This window comes from Bacillus rossius, chromosome 11 (assembly GCF_032445375.1).
Source record: "Bacillus rossius redtenbacheri isolate Brsri chromosome 11, Brsri_v3, whole genome shotgun sequence".
In the NCBI taxonomy this organism is placed as follows: domain Eukaryota; kingdom Metazoa; phylum Arthropoda; class Insecta; order Phasmatodea; family Bacillidae; genus Bacillus; species Bacillus rossius.
The window spans coordinates 24,436,839-24,454,990 of NC_086338.1; the positions used below are offsets into that span (position 1 = coordinate 24,436,839).

The 18,152-nt window shown below is 40.2% G+C and overlaps 1 protein-coding gene across 1 annotated transcript in view; it reads left to right on the plus strand.

Annotated features, from left to right (window-relative positions):
- The window catches only part of LOC134536502 (xaa-Pro aminopeptidase ApepP-like), an 87,796-nt gene that overhangs the window by 37,338 nt on the left and 32,306 nt on the right, over window positions 1-18,152 (plus strand). Inside the window, exons 11-13 of the mRNA XM_063376224.1 lie at window positions 4-45; window positions 398-474; window positions 704-805. Of these exons, the coding sequence (XP_063232294.1) occupies window positions 4-45; window positions 398-474; window positions 704-805 (221 nt within the window). The remainder of the gene's footprint in view (window positions 1-3; window positions 46-397; window positions 475-703; window positions 806-18,152) is intronic.

Consider the following 18,152-nt stretch of genomic DNA (forward strand, 5'->3'; position numbering starts at 1 on the left):
CAGCCTTCAATACAGTATACCAAGAACATTTCTTTGGATCTCAAGGTAAGCTCTCATCAAATGCATGGCTTTTAAATCCAAAACATTTATCTTAATACTGTCGATTTAAGGGATAAGGGATAAAATCAATATTATAAATGTTTCAGTAGAATTAAAGTATGTGTAAAGGTTTATTGGCATCATAACTCTAGATTTATGCATTTATGGTGGTGTCATTTACATATTTTAATCTTAATGCATAAATTATGAGCTCCGATATTTAAATTAGCTCTGATATATGCTACTTTGTTTACCTATCATAAAAGTAAAAATAAAAGTACATACGTAACCATATTTTCCTTAACACTAAACAAATACTCGTTTTATATCATAAAACTTGTGTTGTGAACTTTAACAGAGCCTGGATACTATCGACCCAACGAGTTCGGAATGCGGCTAGAAAATATAGTTATGGTGGTTAAAGCCAATTTTTCAGTAAGTAAAAAATTTTGAGTTTCATTTTTTGATGTTTATTAGCGCAGAGTAAAAATCAGAGTTTATTTATTTTCAATAAAAAAATTATTTTTTGTACTAAAAATAATTTTTTCTGAACAATATTAGAAATTATAATGATACTTTTACTATGTGCATTAATCAAATCATAATAATTGTTTCGATTTTATAGGAAAAAATTATATAAATGATTACTGGTGTGATGTTTCAGGATGTGACACATGACAGCAGCACGTACCTGACTTTCGAACCAGTGACATTTGTACCTTATGAAACTAAACTCATCGATTTAACAAAGATGAGTTCGGAGCAGGTATGACTCTATTTCATATTAAAATGATTAGTAATAAGATTACAAAATAATTTTAACTATTTTTGTTTGCATTTAAATTTTCCATAAGGTATACCAGAATTTTTATATTTAAACTAGCTGTACCCTGCCACGTTTCGCTGTGGTACATTGTGATTGAATATTTTTTTTTTGTTTTTCCACTGTATGCGTAGATATAAAGACTATCTGGTTTTCCGACTTGGGAACACGCAACATACAGTTGTCCATGTAAAAAGCAATCCGCATCTAAATCTAAACCACACAATTCTAAAGATTGACCTTGAGCTTCATTGATTGTGATTGCAAATGCCAATCGAATTGGGAATTGCAATCTTTTAAATTGAAATGGTGTATCGGTCGGGATCATGGGTATTCGAGGAATGAGGACATATTCACCTTTGAAAGGCCCCGTTAAAATCGTTTCTTCCACTACGTTATTAATTAATCTCTTAACTGAAAGTCGCGTGCCGTTGCAGAGTTTTGGCTGATTAATATTCCGCAAGAGGGTAATTGGCACACATATTTTCAATTTAAGTATGTGTGGTGGTATCCCTGGCTGATCAAGTGATTTTAAAAATTCCGTAGAACATATTAATTAAATTTAAAATTTAAATAAAAGGTATAGGTTCTAAGGAGTTCAAAAAATGAATAGCCTAGAACCATCTACATGCAATCCCACATCAAGTGGTGATAGACCCATACAAAACATAACCTCTACTTACGATTGATGCAATTGTTGTTATTGGCGATAGAACATATTAATTAAATTAAAAATTTAAAAAAATGTATAGGGTCTAAGGAGTTCAAAAAATGAATAGCCTAGAACCATCTACATTCAATCCCACATCAAGTGGTGATAGACCCATACAAAACATAACCTCTACTTACGATTTGGATAACGGCGCAGCTCAATCGAGACACGATCACACTAAAGTACCTCATTCATATTGTATATATAGTCCCATACCGGTAAGCTTAGTCATTTTTTAATTATTGCACCTCACAATAAAATCATTCTCATTGTATATTGCCATTTCCCGCTCGCTTCACTTGACATAGTTTTTTCCATTGCTAAGAGAAATCCTTTGGCATGGAGAAACGTTTCCATAACAGAAAATTTGTGTTTTTTGTTTTTATTGGTGAGAAAACACATTAATAAAATGGCGCAGTTACATTTTCGCGGTTGCGGGTATGTTGCTGACGTGAAAAGTAGATAAAAACAATCCTTGATGCGGGTTGTATATAATGGTAAAATTTCAGCTCGATCGGTGCAGAACTTTTTGAGTTTTTGAAGCGTACACAAACCAACATAACATTTTTATAGATATAGATTATAATAGCAATATATAAGATATAAGCTATAAGATAAGAATTATTTAATTTTCAAATGTATTGTACGAAATGTATTTTTTAATTTAAACGTATTTTTATCAATAGAGTCGAAAGAATATACTTTCAAATTAAATAAAGTTTTTTATTCTTTCTTGAAATATATATATATATATATATATATATATATATATATATATTTATATATACACATATTTGTGTAAATTATAGACGTCAAGGCACAATGGTCGAGTTGGGTGACCATGATATTTAGTTATAGAAACTTTTTTTTCCGACTTTTCCGGTGGATTTTCCCAAACTTTTATTTCATATAAACACTCTTCTGTTAAGATGCAATGTTCTGTAAAAATTTCAATCCAAACCATCGTATACTTTCCGAGTTTTGCGGCCAAATACATACGGAAGCTAAATTTTTATATATATATAGATAAATAAAATTTCATAATTTAGTGCATTTTCACATAAAAAATTATTGGAACATATCGTTTAACTACACTGGAAGACTACCAGGGCCTAAACTAGGTGCTGGTAGAAATCAAACATGAGCTGTGACGACAAGGGCTATCGAGCAGAGCTGTAGGGCTTCATTTAAAGTTACCAATAACAAATAGCAATAAAAACACAGCACATTATGCCTTTTATTAATTTCTTTCATAGAAAATATTCTTTTCAAAATAAAAATGACACATTACAACGGTAGGATGATTTTATCATTATTTTAGAATAATTAAATAATGGCTGCAAAGAATTTTTCAAGAGAAGATAAAAAAATTTACTAACTTTATATTGCAAAGGCTACAAGAAAAACATGGCAATAATGAAATAACATTGTTACATATAAGCATAGAAAATATTTAAAGTGACATGCCAATAAAAAGTTCATGATTATACACAATAAATGAAGTCATGTAGACACGTAATTACGTAATTACGTAATTACTAGACACAGTATACCGCGGTATCAAAGCAAGAAAGAAAAATACAAAGATTACATTTGCAAGATAATGCAAACACTGGAATATACGAATTATTAATTTTGATCGTTCTAGGTATGCCAAGTATATTAACATTACGGCGCAATGCGGGTCGTTACCACAACGCCGAAATACCATAACGCCGAATGTCAAAATCGACCACAACGCCGAATTACCCCAACGCCGAAATACAATAACGCCGAATGTTAAAATTGACCACAACGCCGACATATAGAAAACTGCTGTGTTGTCACAGTATTGCGAGCTACACCTTGAAAGGGAACAAAATGTTAGCCTCAGCTCAAATGTTTAGACACAAGTGATCAGTAAAATTAACTTTACAGAAAAACAAAGAAGTACAACCATGATTTAATTTAAAACACGTTTCCAAACCAGTCCACGCGAGTGTAAAACACGGAAGTACGCAATGATGCAACATAAAGATAGTGAAGGTGACATGAAAAAAACGCCGAAAGCTAATTCTAAACTATAATTTTGAAGTCGCAAGAGGGAAAAATATAATTTCAATTAACAAACTTCAAAGCCAGATGTTAAGGGAGCTTCCACACACACCAATACAATTTATTCACCTTACTTACGTCTTCTCACGTCTCTCGCTAATTACTTGAGTAGTATAGGAATGGGGTTCCGAGCGCACGGCGCTGGCACGTGGTGCCGGTGCCTGTGTCCGCCATTTTGGATTGTGACGTCACGGCGGCCATCTTGGATGGTTGTGACCTTGACCTTTGACCTTGACCTTGACCCCGGCGGCCATTTTGGATCCGCCATCTTGGATCCGCCATCTTGGATCCGCCATTTTGGATGACGTCATTGTGTTCTCGAAAATTCCGGCATTGTGTTTTCCGCCATATTGGATGATGACGTCACCGCTGAAATTTCCGTTACGGTCGCAATCTTTAACTTTTTTTATTTATTATCCGATTTTAATGAAATTTTTTTTAAAATTTATAAAAAAATTTAAATAATAAAATTTTAATAAATTATTTATAAAAAATATACATTAACGACACGGAGTTCGGAGTCCTCGGTTCGAACCCGGTGAGGGCAAAAAAAAAATTAAAAATGGCGACCGATCCTTCCCCCGTGGTGGGTGCTAGCAGACTGACTCCCACCACTTTTTTTCAAAGCATATATATCGTCATCTAGTATGACGTCATGTCCGCCATCTTGTATTTGATGCTGTATCGTCGGCGAGAGTGCGCTGACGCTATGTTAGTTTAGTTCTTATCCGCTAGAGTGCAGTAATCATTTATTACCGAGGTGCCCCCCGCCATCTTGAAATTCGGACGCCATCTTGAAATCATGTAATAATGTAGCTAGAAAAGCGAAAAAAATCCAAAATTCATCAAAAAAATCACTCATTAACTTACATATCGATTTGATCCGCTCCAGTCCTTGGTTCGACCCTCGATCGATGCAATAATGTTTAATTTTATGTAAAAAAAATAATTGCCATAAACCATGTTCAAAATTCATTAAATAAATTGACAATAAATATACTGATTGAATAGATCGAATAAGGTCCTTGGTTCGATCCCTGACCGATACCAAAAAACAACTTTAATTTTAAAAAAGTATCACTAAAGTGTAAGGTTTGAGAAAATAAAAACTCCACAAGTTCTTTTAAAAAAACTTTTATTACATACATACTACACTACTACAAGTACAAAAAAATACACAGACAAATTACTAAAGTTTTTTGGATTCCTCGATTGAAACAGTCTTCTTATTGTACGGACTAAGCCTTTTACATGACTTTAAATGTCTATCCGATCCAGTCATCACCGCAGCCAGAGACGGACTGAAGTCCATATCACTTATATAGTCTCATTAGCCGGTACAACACATGAGTCGAAACAATAACCATGTTCATTAAACGTGAACTAAACTTTCTCGGAGCATTTTTTATAATGATGATGTAAGCTGTCGAGACGTGAAATTAGTTTATTACAGTTTATACACTGAAAAAGTATTCTTTGAGCATTATTCTGACAGCTGCTCCTTTCATGTCTGCGCGCATTTGAAGTTCTAGTAAATGATGCGTCACAATATTTGCATTGATGCGATGCACGCTCTTCATGAATTGAAGTCTGGAATGCAGATGGTGAAACTTCAGCTGATGATGGAACAGCACGTATCGTTGTCTCCTCTGCAGTCGGTATCGGGATCTCCGACTCCATCATCGTTGCTGCCATCGAGGTCCCCGCTGCTGTCGGTAAACAGTCTATTCCGGTCGACATAACTAAATCTCACGAAACTTAATGGAGAGAGCACGTCCGTACTGCACCGCGGCCAGAGGTGAACTGCGGGTCCAGTCGTCTGAACCTCGCTTATATACCCGTGGTCTTCTGGTATACTACATGAGTCAAAATATTGTCTGTATTAAAAATTTTTTATTAGGTACCTAAAAATTGTAGAAATAAAAAACACACGAGTTCCAGTTTTACACATTTATTTATAAAAATTACACAAATACATATTAGGTTAAGGAATCAAGCATTTTCACAAGCACAGTCTTTAAAGCCGCACGAACTGACACGTCGTCTCCGGTCCCAACTGGTTCGTTGACTCCGGTTCCAACTGGTTCGTAGACTCCGGTTCCAACTGGTTCGCAGGCCACAGGATCAGGAACACAGGTTTCCAGCTGGTCATCTTCTGCGACGTTGACAACTCCGACAAGACATGGTCGATGACGTCTGTGACCACGTCTACGCCTGGGCTTTGGCTCAGTGCTAGTTGGGACAGATTCACTGCCTGAACTGCGACGACGAGGCACACACCGTTTGGGCGTCTGCGTAGAAGCATCACAGGTCGCAACAGGTTGCAACACGCTCATGTTTGGTGTTGCACATGTAGACGAGGCGACTACCTCAACGATGCTAGCAGGAAGGATTGTGTGTGGTCTCATGTGATAGACGGCACAGTTGCCAGGTTCGCAACAAGCTACCAGCTGCTGAGTCGGTTCGTAGGACACAGGAAAGTGCGCAAACCGCCAATGCTGAGCACCTCCATCACAGGTTTCTGTATATGTACGTAGATATCCGGAATCCCAGTAGCTGTACTCGACACTGCTGAAGCTAGGTCTTGCGCTCACGTACACGTTAGCAGGATGAAACGTAAACATCTTCTTGCAGGTCGAACGTCAACTGAAGGCACGTACGTATGTACGCCATTTATATATGCAGGCTCCTACTAACATTGTGTGTGCCATTTCTGCATTAGCTGCGAGTTTGTACAGGCAGAGACACGTTCAAACTTGTCACATGGCTGCATGTCGTATATTGCACTAAGCTTGCGCAGGGAAGGACAGCCGTAGTCGGTCTGTATATCTACGATTTCAGCTGCTCCAACGTCGCACAGTTCTCGTAGCCATTTCTTCTGTTCGGGTCCGGCAACGTAGATTATTTCGTTTTGAACTAGTAAATCTTCAATAGTGTTTTTCACTTGGTGGTACGGAATTTTTCCTTCGTCCCACTCTAGTCCGTGATAATATTTGCATAGCCATTCGTTCGACCGTTTACTTTTTTCGTCTAGTAGTTTCCACGGATACGGAGGTCGGAAGCTGCGGGTTCGAGTCTTGTCTCCAGAGGTGACGCTAATTTCCTTGAGCACGAATCCATTTTGACTCTGGAAACCTTGCAGGTTGCAGTACATCTTGTCGCTAGCAATGCTCGGTCGTAACTAAATTATTATCGAAAACGAAACAGTATTTATGTCAGAATTTTCACAAGTTTGTCTCGACAATTGTACGAAGCAAGCCGATCGTGAAGTATCAGACAAAAAGCATAGGTGTTTGGTGGAATATTTCCGCTAGTCGTTATCTCGATCCTACAGTCGATGATGTTTGAATTTATTCGATCATCCTGTTTGGAAACGTCAAACACCATTAACGGTGCCTTGTTCTTGAAACTGTCGGGACTCAGTATCGGTGACTGTCTCCGTCCATAGTAAGCTTGCTGAAACTTGGCATACATTTGATATGCTAGAAGGAATCTTCCACTTTCAAAGTCCATGTTCATGTCAACGTACGGATAACTTTCGCTGTTTAAAAATATTTTTACATTACGTATTTGACAGTTATCGAATACAGAGCGACTTACTCCTGCATTGAGCTGTCTTCCGGTCTGAAGCCCAACGATGATGTATCTTGGTTTTTCCGTAGCGAAGCTGGACTTTACTATCCAATTGATACGCTGACTATGAGGCAAGCCAGGATAAGTTTCCAGGCTCCAGGATCGGAATGGCACATCGAAATTCTTGCCATTTTCTATGTTCTTCAACATCTTGACTCGTTCAACGGTGCTCACTTGGATGTGGGGCAGCATCCACTCGATAGACTGTAGTGTTAGCGAGACATCTTGAGGGTTTTCTGCAGCGGCGACAATTGCATTAATGTTCGTGTTGGCTAGAAGCAGTACGAGCTCTTGTTTCGAATTAATGATTATATGCTTGTAGTCCTCAGCGAATCCAAGAAGCATGGAACACAAACTTCGAACTTCCCTTCGGCATAAACCGGAAGCTTATATTCATCCTCGAGAGCCCAACCGGCCATCTTTGCAGCAGACAGTTCATTTGGCGTGAGCGAAAGGTAATTTTTCATAGCAGATGTTATGCCTACATCTCTCGTCTGGTCTACCTCGACACCATTGAGTACATAAGTAATGCGCTCGATTAGGTGAAGAATACCATTGCAGAATATTGACGTCGTTGTCGGATGCGTACCATCCGCTTTTGTAAGCGTGCCTCTTATACGTAGAAATGACTGCGAAGGTAAAGTACAAATATCTTGGTGCTGTACTGCAATGCGTACTTCCGATGGTAGTGCGTACGGTCCGAGCAGGAAAGGCTGGTACTCGTGCAATTCCATTTTCGTAATGCTGTCATCAAAAATGACTGGATCTTCCACGTTGAGGATTTCGTCTTCCATATTTATTCGGCACTTGTCCAATACTGAGAAGATACTTTATGTTGTCAGGTGTTAATGCACCGATGTCTGGTAGAGAACTGTTCTTGTTCACGCCAATACGATTTCTTTTATAACTGTTCGGTGTTACGAACTTTATGCCCATCGCTTCAAGTGCAGACGTAATGTAATTTCTTCGTCTTGAAAATTCACCAATCGTCCTCGCTGGTCAACGATTCGGACGACGACTTCGTGTGCGCACTTCACGACGACTGGAACGTAAATGATACTTTGCGGTACTTCGACCAGTTTATATCCTGGCGGGACCATCGGCGAAAACTCGTGCAGCATGTTGCTTAGTCTTCCGTTGAGATACGTTCCACTTGCCAAATTACAGTTTATTCTTATGACATTCACAGGCAAAATGTTTACTGCGCGTGTAGATTCGTACGTTCTTCCCGTATCATAAACCTTTGATTCGAATCCGAGCATCGTACCTATGGTGCCAGGTTTCGTAAAGTCGACATTTTCACTGCATGTTAGAATGCTTTTTTGAGTGTTTGGATTTCCACGCAGTTGAAAGTCTACATCCTGTGGTAACATATCCCTGATGTAATTTGCAATGTCGTCAATTTCGTAAGAGCCAACAGGTAACCGTATTTCATGAGCGGTCCCATCACTTTTCAGGAAGCAGATCTTGCAATTTTCTTCGTCGATATTAGGTATGGCATTATACGTTTGAAAATCTACGAGTCCGATGCTCCATTCTCCGTCTAAATCCAGAGGCGGGAAATGAACCGCCCGCAGCTCAGATGCGTGACCTGTCAGGGTAAGTGTTATCGACATGACTAATAAATTAACATCACTGCACAACCTTTAAGTAGCAATTTTTATTTGTCAGCTAATTTTTGTTTGTTAAAAAGCGAAGACACAAGTGTCCGCAGTTTGTTTGATTAGGCTTCTGTTCCGTTTCGTAATTGTAAAACAACGTAGTGGACCGGCCCAGGTACTGTCGCAGTTCGGGCGGAGGGCGTAAATTTCCAAAACTGTCGTAGTAAGTAGCTTTTTTTCCAGATTTTATGTACGCCACCCAGTGCGTGCCGCGACCCGCCGACGTGTCTAAATTAATTATGGCGCACTCACGTGTCTTTGGCTTGCTGGTCAAAGTGTCTCGCATAAACACGCCGCGGAAATTTGGTATTTTCAGTTTGCGTGCGTACTTTATTAAATCTACGTTGGTGAGCGGTCGTTTCGGTAGGGAACTTAGGATTTTCTCTTTACACGTTTCTTTCTCATGCCTCGTCCTGTCTTGTGAGGATGCAAGTACAGTCCTGCGCCGTTTTTTTTACCGATGGCAATGGCTTCCATGCTGGCATTGTGTCGCTGTGCTTCTTTTAACTGCTTGCGCTCATTCTTCGAAGTGTTGACTGCCCGCACTATACCGCTCGTTGCACCGATAAGGCCTCCGAGAGCACCCAATGCAGGCAAAAGCAAAGTAAGAAATCCTCCTATAATCTTCTTGTCGAGAGTCTGTAGTTTTTGCTTGGCTTTTTGCACGCCTGCACCGATCTTGCGCTTCTTGGTCTTGCGTGAGTTAGTCTTTGACTTGATGTAGCTGGTTCGACGAGCACCCAGTCCTAATTTCGTCTTTGCCTTCATGATCTTAGATACGCCCCACGCTGCGATTTTCTCTCCCAGTCCCGCGTTCGACGATTTACTTATATCTTCGGCTTCCTGTGCCAATATCTCGTCGGCCCGGTGCCTGGATTCCAGATCCTTGCTTAATGAATATGCGATATCGTGCTGCTTGCACTTTTCGTCGAGAGAATTAATGCCCACGTCACCACGAGCTAACCTTTTCGCTAGTTTCGTGCCGGGGCCGCAAAATCTGTAGCCGGGAATGTGTAGCTCGAATGGTAGATTGTTTATCAGAGAGTTCACGAGTCCTGCGCCGATGTGTTTTTTGTTCTTACCTCTTCGAGTCATTACGCACAACTGACCAGAAAGTATAAATGTGTTTGATTTTATACAATTACTTTAGTACAATGCAGGTCGTCAAGCAAGACGTGTGTTTGCCCGTGCGCATTACGCAAGACGATGTATTTAGTGCGCGTGAATCACGACATGGCTTACTGTTGCCTTCTGCCGTACGTTGCATAATGGCGGGTCCGTCCAACTGCGGTAAAACGTGTGTTTTACTGAGTTTACTGGAGGAACCAAATGGTCTTCGGTTCGAGAACGTTTACTTGTATTCCAAGTCGTTGCAACAGCCAAAGTACCAGCGCCTAGCAACTGTTCTACGATCTGTGGATGGTCTGGAGTATTTTCCGTTTAGCGATAATACCGATGTTGTACCTCCAAGCGAAGCAAAAGCCAATTCCGTGTTTGTTTTCGACGATGTAATGTGCGAGAAACAAGGCATAATACAAGAGTACTTTTCCATGGGCAGACACGCCAAGGTAGACTGCGTTTACCTGTGTCAGACGTACAGTCGTATTCCAAAACATCTCCTACGAGACAACGCAAATGTCATAGTTTTGTTTCGCATGGACGAACTTAATTTACGCCACGCTTATGATGATCACGTAAACACCGACATGACATTCCAGGAATTCAAAGACATGTGCTCCTTGTGTTGGAAAGAAGAACACGGATTCCTAGTTATAGTCAAAGACTGGCCTCTATATAAGGGCAGGTACAGACGAGGTTTCGATCAGTTTATCACCAAACATGAGTCATAGCGTTTCGAAATTCGGTCGTAGCAGTCGAGACTTACGTACTGCTCTCAAGTCTCATGACGACGTTATCCGCAAATACATTTCGCTACTGGCTCAAAAAATAGACGGGGTGAAAAAGGAATTACTTGAGTACCTCGTAGCCATAGACCAGCGCGTGGAAGCTTCGGATTCTCGCATTCGCGACATGATCGAAGTTTCGAATGCACAAAGACGGGACGATCTGAGGACTTTTCAAAGTAGTCTGAAAGCATCACTATCTCAATCGTCAACAAATTCAGATTTGGCCAAACACAAGAAAGAAGTTTCTGCGAACGAATAGAAAAGTATAAAAGGAGGTCTTGCAATAAGTTTTCAGCCAGTACAATGTCGGACCTGGCCAGTGACCTTCATCGAGCTATACAGTCTGTTCGCGAAAAATATTTACTTGCTAGACGAACCAGACTTGCACGTGAGATGGAAAATGAGGAGATATTTAAACCAATCACTAGTCGCCTCGACGAACTTAAAAACAAGGAAGAACCAGCCTTCATTGTGAAGACAGAAGTTGAAGATGAAATGCCGACTGTAAAGAAGAGAAAGTATGAACCAGATCGAGAAGAAGAGGACTTAACAAGTACAGAGTCCATGCACAAGAAAAAAATACCGAAAAAGGGACATCAAGTTAATGCAATGGTCCGACCATACCTGATATCGTTTACGAGCCGGAATAATGACACGACCTACGGAGTGTACAGAAAATATAATAAATGGTTCCTCGGTGCTAAAGAAATAGACTTTCTACCAGGAAATATCGTGCGCGTAGCAGAGTTCAAAACGCGCGGGACTCCGGGTCTGTACGAATTGCTGTTTCGCAGGGAGCCTAAAGGATATTCTCACAACGACTTACAAGAGTACAAAAAACTGCTAGAGCTAACCAATGCACATTTTCGCGATAACGATCCAGATAGTGGTGTATATAAAGACGTAGATCATGAAAAAATCGACATTCTCGCTAATCTCTTCAGTGAACTAACAATACACGGAGAAGGTTTAAAAAAGCTAGAAAGTGGTCAGATATTTGACTATGTATATTGGAACGACCCTAATGAATTAGTTGATCGGCTTAGAATTCTACATGCTTCGCTTAGTGTAGGTAACTATTCGCACATCAACGAAATAGTCTCCATACTTGAAGAACTGAGGGAAGCCGGCTACATACAATGAGTCGAACCGGAATCGCTCGCGAACTTCATGCTCCTGCTAGACGAAAATACCTTCGTCGCAAAGTCATAGTTCGTGGAATTGACGATTTATTCCAGGCAGACCTTGTTGAGCTGATACCGTATTCCCGATTGAATAAAGGTTTCAAGTACATGTTGACAGTCATCGATGTTTATAGCAAGTTCGCTTGGGCTAGACCTGTAAAATCAAAGACTGCAACTGACGTAGCCAAGGCAATGAACAATATTTTGCGTGATGGACGTGTACCGTCGCACCTGCAAACGGACCTCGGGAAAGAATTCTACAATGCGACCTTCAAGGCTTTGATGAAGAAGTATGGCATCAAACACTACTCTACATTTAGTAACGTCAAGGCCTCCGTTGTCGAAAGGTTTAACAGAACTTTGCGTTCCAAGATGTGGCGACAGTTCACGGCTAACGGAAATTACAAGTGGCTTGACATCTTGCCGAAACTAATAAGCGAGTATAATTCCACGGTTTATTCAACCACGAAAATGAAGCCAAAGGACGTAAAGGACAATCGCCTGCTTCAAACAGTTTTTCCCAACACGAAGAAGAAAGATCCACGAAAGCGTAAAGCTAACGTCGGCGACATTGTGCGAATCTCCAAGCAGAAAGGTATCTTCGAGAAAGGTTTCACTGCAAACTGGAGTCCCGAACTTTTCCGTGTGACACATGTTCGTGAATCAGAGCCTAGGACCTACTACCTCGAAGATTTGGACCACAAACCTATCCATGGCGGCTTCTATGCCGAAGAGATTCAGCCTACGTTGTATCCCGATATGTACTTGGTGGAGAAGATTATAAAACGAAGAAATGGACGGTCTTACGTCAAGTGGTGGGGCTTTCCACCTCGCTTTAATTCGTGGGTGGCTGATGCGGAAATCGAGAAATCCAAAAAACTTTAGTAATTTGTCTGTGTATTTTTTTGTACTTGTAGTAGTGTAGTATGTATGTAATAAAAGTTTTTTTAAAAGAACTTGTGGAGTTTTTATTTTCTCAAACCTTACACTTTAGTGATACTTTTTTAAAATTAAAGTTGTTTTTTGGTATCGGTCAGGGATCGAACCAAGGACCTTATTCGATCTATTCAATCAGTATATTTATTGTCAATTTATTTAATTAATTTTGAACATGGTTTATGGCATTTATTTTTTTTACATAAAATTAAACATTATTGCATCGATCGAGGGTCGAACCAAGGACTGGAGTGGATCAAATCGATATGTAAGTTAATGAGTGATTTTTTTGATGAATTTTGGATTTTTTTTCGCTTTTCTAGCTACATTATTACATGATTTCAAGATGGCGTCCGAATTTCAAGATGGCGGGGGGCACCTCGGTAATAAATGATTACTGCACTCTAGCGGATAAGAACTAAACTAACATGGCGTCAGCGCACTCTCGCCGACGATACAGCATCAAAGACAAGATGGCGGACATGACGTCATACTAGATGACGATTTATATGCTTTGAAAAAAAGTGGTGGGAGTCAGTCTGCTAGCACCCACCACGGGGGAAGGATCGGTCGCCATTTTTAATTTTTTTTGCCCTCACCGGGTTCGAACCGAGGACTCCGAACTCCGTGTCGTTAATGTATATTTTTTATAAATAATTTATTAAAATTTTATTATTTAAATTTTTTTATAAATTTTAAAAAAAATTTCATTAAAATCGGATAATAAATAAAAAAGTTAAAGATTGCGACCGTAACGGAAATTGCAGCGGTGACGTCATCATCCAATATGGCGGAAAACACAATGCCGGAATTTTCGAGAACACAATGACGTCATCCAAAATGGCGGATCCAAGATGGCGGATCCAAGATGGCGGATACAAAATGGCCGCCGGGGTCAAGGTCAAGGTCAAAGGTCAAAGTCACAACCATCCAAGATGGCCGCCGTGACGTCACAATCCAAAATGGCGGACACAGGCACCGGCACCACGCGCCAGCGCCGTGCGCTCGGAACCCCATTCCTATACTACTTACTTGCAAACAGCTACACGCGGAGTCAAAGTCTCCTACAGTCCGTTGTACTGGAACTTACGGGCTATAACTCCCAAGTTAAGGCTCGGGGGTAGCAGGGGTGGTATTTTCGGACGCAGAAGGCTACGCTCTATCATGCAAAGATGTACAACCCGAACCGATAAGAGTGCAGTAATTGCCTTGCAGAAGTTGCAGCGTATCTGCACGTCGATCCGATGCACATTCCATGCACATGCAGCCTAGCCGACCGATCGTGACCTAAGCTCGATCAGGCATATACGTGAGTTGGGATTACCTCCTAGATGCGGTGTCGCGTCAACTTATTCTACATCAATGATACCAAGAAGTATTGGATAACAATTTTTATTATAAAAAAGTAAAACAAGAGCATTATACTAACAAGTAAACTTGGAAACCGCACAAATTGAACAGAAGATGAAAGGAACACCTCAAACAGCATCAGGCTACTCATGACGATGAAAAACTGCAGTATTGATTTGGGTCTGAACCACTGAGGTATCCAATTCGGGTCCCCATCACCCTCGATCTCGTGACGACGTGTGCTTGCGGTAGCTTGTCTGTTTGGCGTGCTGTTGTACAACGGCGGCTGCTGAGATCGGTGACCTGAACATGGACAAATTAACATTAATTTCGTTGGAGCTTACAAAACGTTCTGAAGGATTGGCGCGACAAACTCTTTGAGTTGCAACGGATCGTTGATATGCGTTTGTAGAAATGACATACTCACTTCTTCGTATCACGAGCATTTTGCAGAGTCTGGGAGTGTTGCTCTGGACAAACTTGTTCAGGCAGTGGCCGCACACGAGCTTATGAATTTCATAACGGATTTAGGGACTCTATATAGTGGTGGAGAGAACAATTCCCGGATAATAACAGAAAAAATAAAAACCAATGACGTAAATTGCTATAATGAGGTAAAAATCCTGAAAAAATATAAGTGAATAAACGATAATATTATTTAGTCATATTGCGATAATATTACTGCGTCAACCGTTATGCCCAAATTGAATGGATTTCCTGTACACGCCGGACGTAAATGGAATTTTAGCATAGGTATACCTAATCGAATGAATGTTATCATACCGTTTGTGTTTAAACTGGAGTAGAGTTTGTACCTAATCTGATTAATAATCGAAAACTACGTGCATACGTTGTAACATACTAACTTTTTTGAGCTCCGTACAAGATAGTCTTGGCTGCACCATCGAGCTCACCAATGTAGTCATCAGTGCATGTTGAAATCAGGAGACAAAGCTCTATCGATCTTAAGTCCTAGGGTAACCGCGTTGCACAAGTTCCAGCGTGAAGCCTACATCTGCACGTCGGTCCGATGCAAGCGCGTAGGAAGCAAATATTTAATGGGGGGGGGGGGGGGGGGGGGCAAAGGATAGTGTCATTATAAGTGGTGGATTTAACAAAGGGGGTGTCCAGGGGCTCTCCCCGGTAGAAAAACAAATTGTATTCTAAGGAGCAAAATGGTGCTATTTAAGTATCTTTCGTACATAAAAATAGAATGTACTACTAGCAGAAATTTTAACTTTTTTTATAACAAATTTACTTAAGGCTCGGCATCACAAAACAGTGTTCATTTTTCAGTTTTCGCATCGTAGAATTAATTTTAAAAGGCAATTGGTTGAATTTTCCCTATGCACAGAGTACATAAATTACAAGCACCTTCAAATTTAGTCCCCAGATATCATCAAGTTATCTAGAGCTGTAGAAAAGGCAAAAATGTATTTATAATTAAAAATATGTTTGACTAATTGCATCATAATTACATGACGGTGGTTGAAGATTAATATTTGTAGTGTGAGATAATATATTTTGCCAACTATCTATAGCTATAGTTACATTTTCTTAATATGTGCTAACAAACAACTGCAATAATCAAAACAAGCTATAATCAAATATTTAAGTGAGGCTGAGCCTTGAGTAAACAATTTAACAAAGACGCCATTATCCCACTCATTGCCCACTCTTAAGTAAATTAATTTGAATATCAGGACAGGAGAACTCTTAATGTTACACACCTTTAATTAAATATTCTTAAATGATGCCAATATTCAGAATGTATTGACACAAGCATATGGTGTACCTAGTGTCCACCGAATATTAATTTAAAACGTGACAGAAAAACTGCTTTACCATTACTGTCCGACTCCCCTTAAGAATAAGTTTAAAATGCGAACCCCACAGAATAGGCGAGTAAAGATGCTTAAAAATAACTGCAAATCTGCTTGATAAATTTTTGTCCAATGATTTGTAGATTCAAAGAAATTTTTTTATTACTCGATGGAATAATCACGAGCGACGAGCGGAAAAAAATAATACCGACATACTAAACTTTAATGTTAAATAGGTATATTACATATGGTTTTCGGGATCATGTAAAAATTCGTCTCAGTCTAAACTGCTCAAAAGTAATACCTGAGTTAAAGGAATCCAACTTTTCTTTAGGATCTTTGTCTTCACAGGCATTACAGCCTAATGTGCACTGCTTTTTAGGCAGTGGTTGTGATGAACTGCAGGACTGTGTAGAACGGTTGTTGAAGAAAAAGTTGATGCTTTTCTGAGTCATTGTACGCCGCAAAAATTAAAATACTGTTATAAATTTTCTCTTTAAACCCTAAATGTTTTTCTTCACTGCCATTCCGCACTACTCACTCACGATACTACAGATAAATAAGTTAATTTTAAAAAGTTCTGTAGTATGGCTTACAAAGTTTCTTGGACTTAAAAGCAAGACGTAATTATAGCTGTTGAATGATGACATGTGGAAAGCGCTCTGTACGTCAGGTCGTTACCGTTAGCAACTAAATTTCCAAAGGGGGCAATATACCTTTTTATAAAGAATCATCGATCCCCCCTATTGAAGCGGGGGGTTCGGGGGTCCTCCCCCGGGAAAATTTGTATTTCAAGGTGGAAAATGGTGCTATTTAAGCAGTTTTATTATCTAAAAATTGATTACACAGCACTTTCTTTGCCCCCGTTTGCCCCCACTTCAAGGTTTCAGAGGGGGGGCAAAATACCCTTGCCCCCCCCCCCCCCCCCCTGTTGTTGCGCCCTTGAGTCCGTTAGGTAGAAACGAGGCGGGGTGAATGCAAGGGTCTGAAGGTCAGGCAGACAAGGGTGGACAAAAACGGAGCGTAAGCTACTGCAACGAGCGGAAACATTTACTTATCGAAAATTCTTAATTTATTTTAAGAATAAAGTAATGCACAGACAAGAAAATCCCACAAAACCACTTAGCATTGCAATGAAGACAATGCCTCTTGTTCATCTGATGCAATGGCCGGGCAAAACCATCACTTTGCCCGGCCATGAAATGTTATGGCCGGGCAGTCGCCTGGGTCGCTCCCTCGGTTCCTACGCGCCTGGACTCCGATGCACATTCCATGCAGCCTAGCAGACCGATCGTGACCTAAGCTCAGCCAGGTATACAGGTGAGTTGGGATACCTCCTGGACGTTGCGTCAGCTTATTCTACGTCAATGATACCAAGAAATATTGCGCAATAATCTTTATTTAAAAAGTGAAGAAAAAGAAGCACTACAATAAGCAAACTTATCAACTACTCGGTAGGTTACAGCGTGAATAGATACCAAAAATCTTAAACATAGTCAGGCACAACTTCAGATTCAAAGGGCCAACGTTGATTCAGGTCTGGGCCTGTAAGGAATCCAATTTGGGTCGACATCATCAGTAGTATATAATAGCCGGTACTAGATCAGGCGCCAGGCGGTGGTGGTAGTGTCGGTGTCCGCCATCTTGGATTTGTGACGTCACGGCGGCAAAAATTCCTCAAAATGCCTCAAAATTGACTCAAAATGACTCAAAATTTCCCGTTTTAAGAAAAAAATTCCCGTTTTAGAGGGAAAAATTCCCGTTTCGAGGGAAAATTTCCCATTTTATTCCTCAAAAATCCCAGCGGCTAGAAATGTCCTGATAGAGGCTTAAGCATCCTTAACTCAAGCCTCAGTTAAGCCTCTATCAGGATGTGACCTTGACCTTTGACCTTGACCCCGACGGACATCTTGGATCCACCATCTTGGATGACGTCATTTCGTTTTCTCGAACATTCCGGCATTGTGTTATCCGCCATTTTTTGAATTAT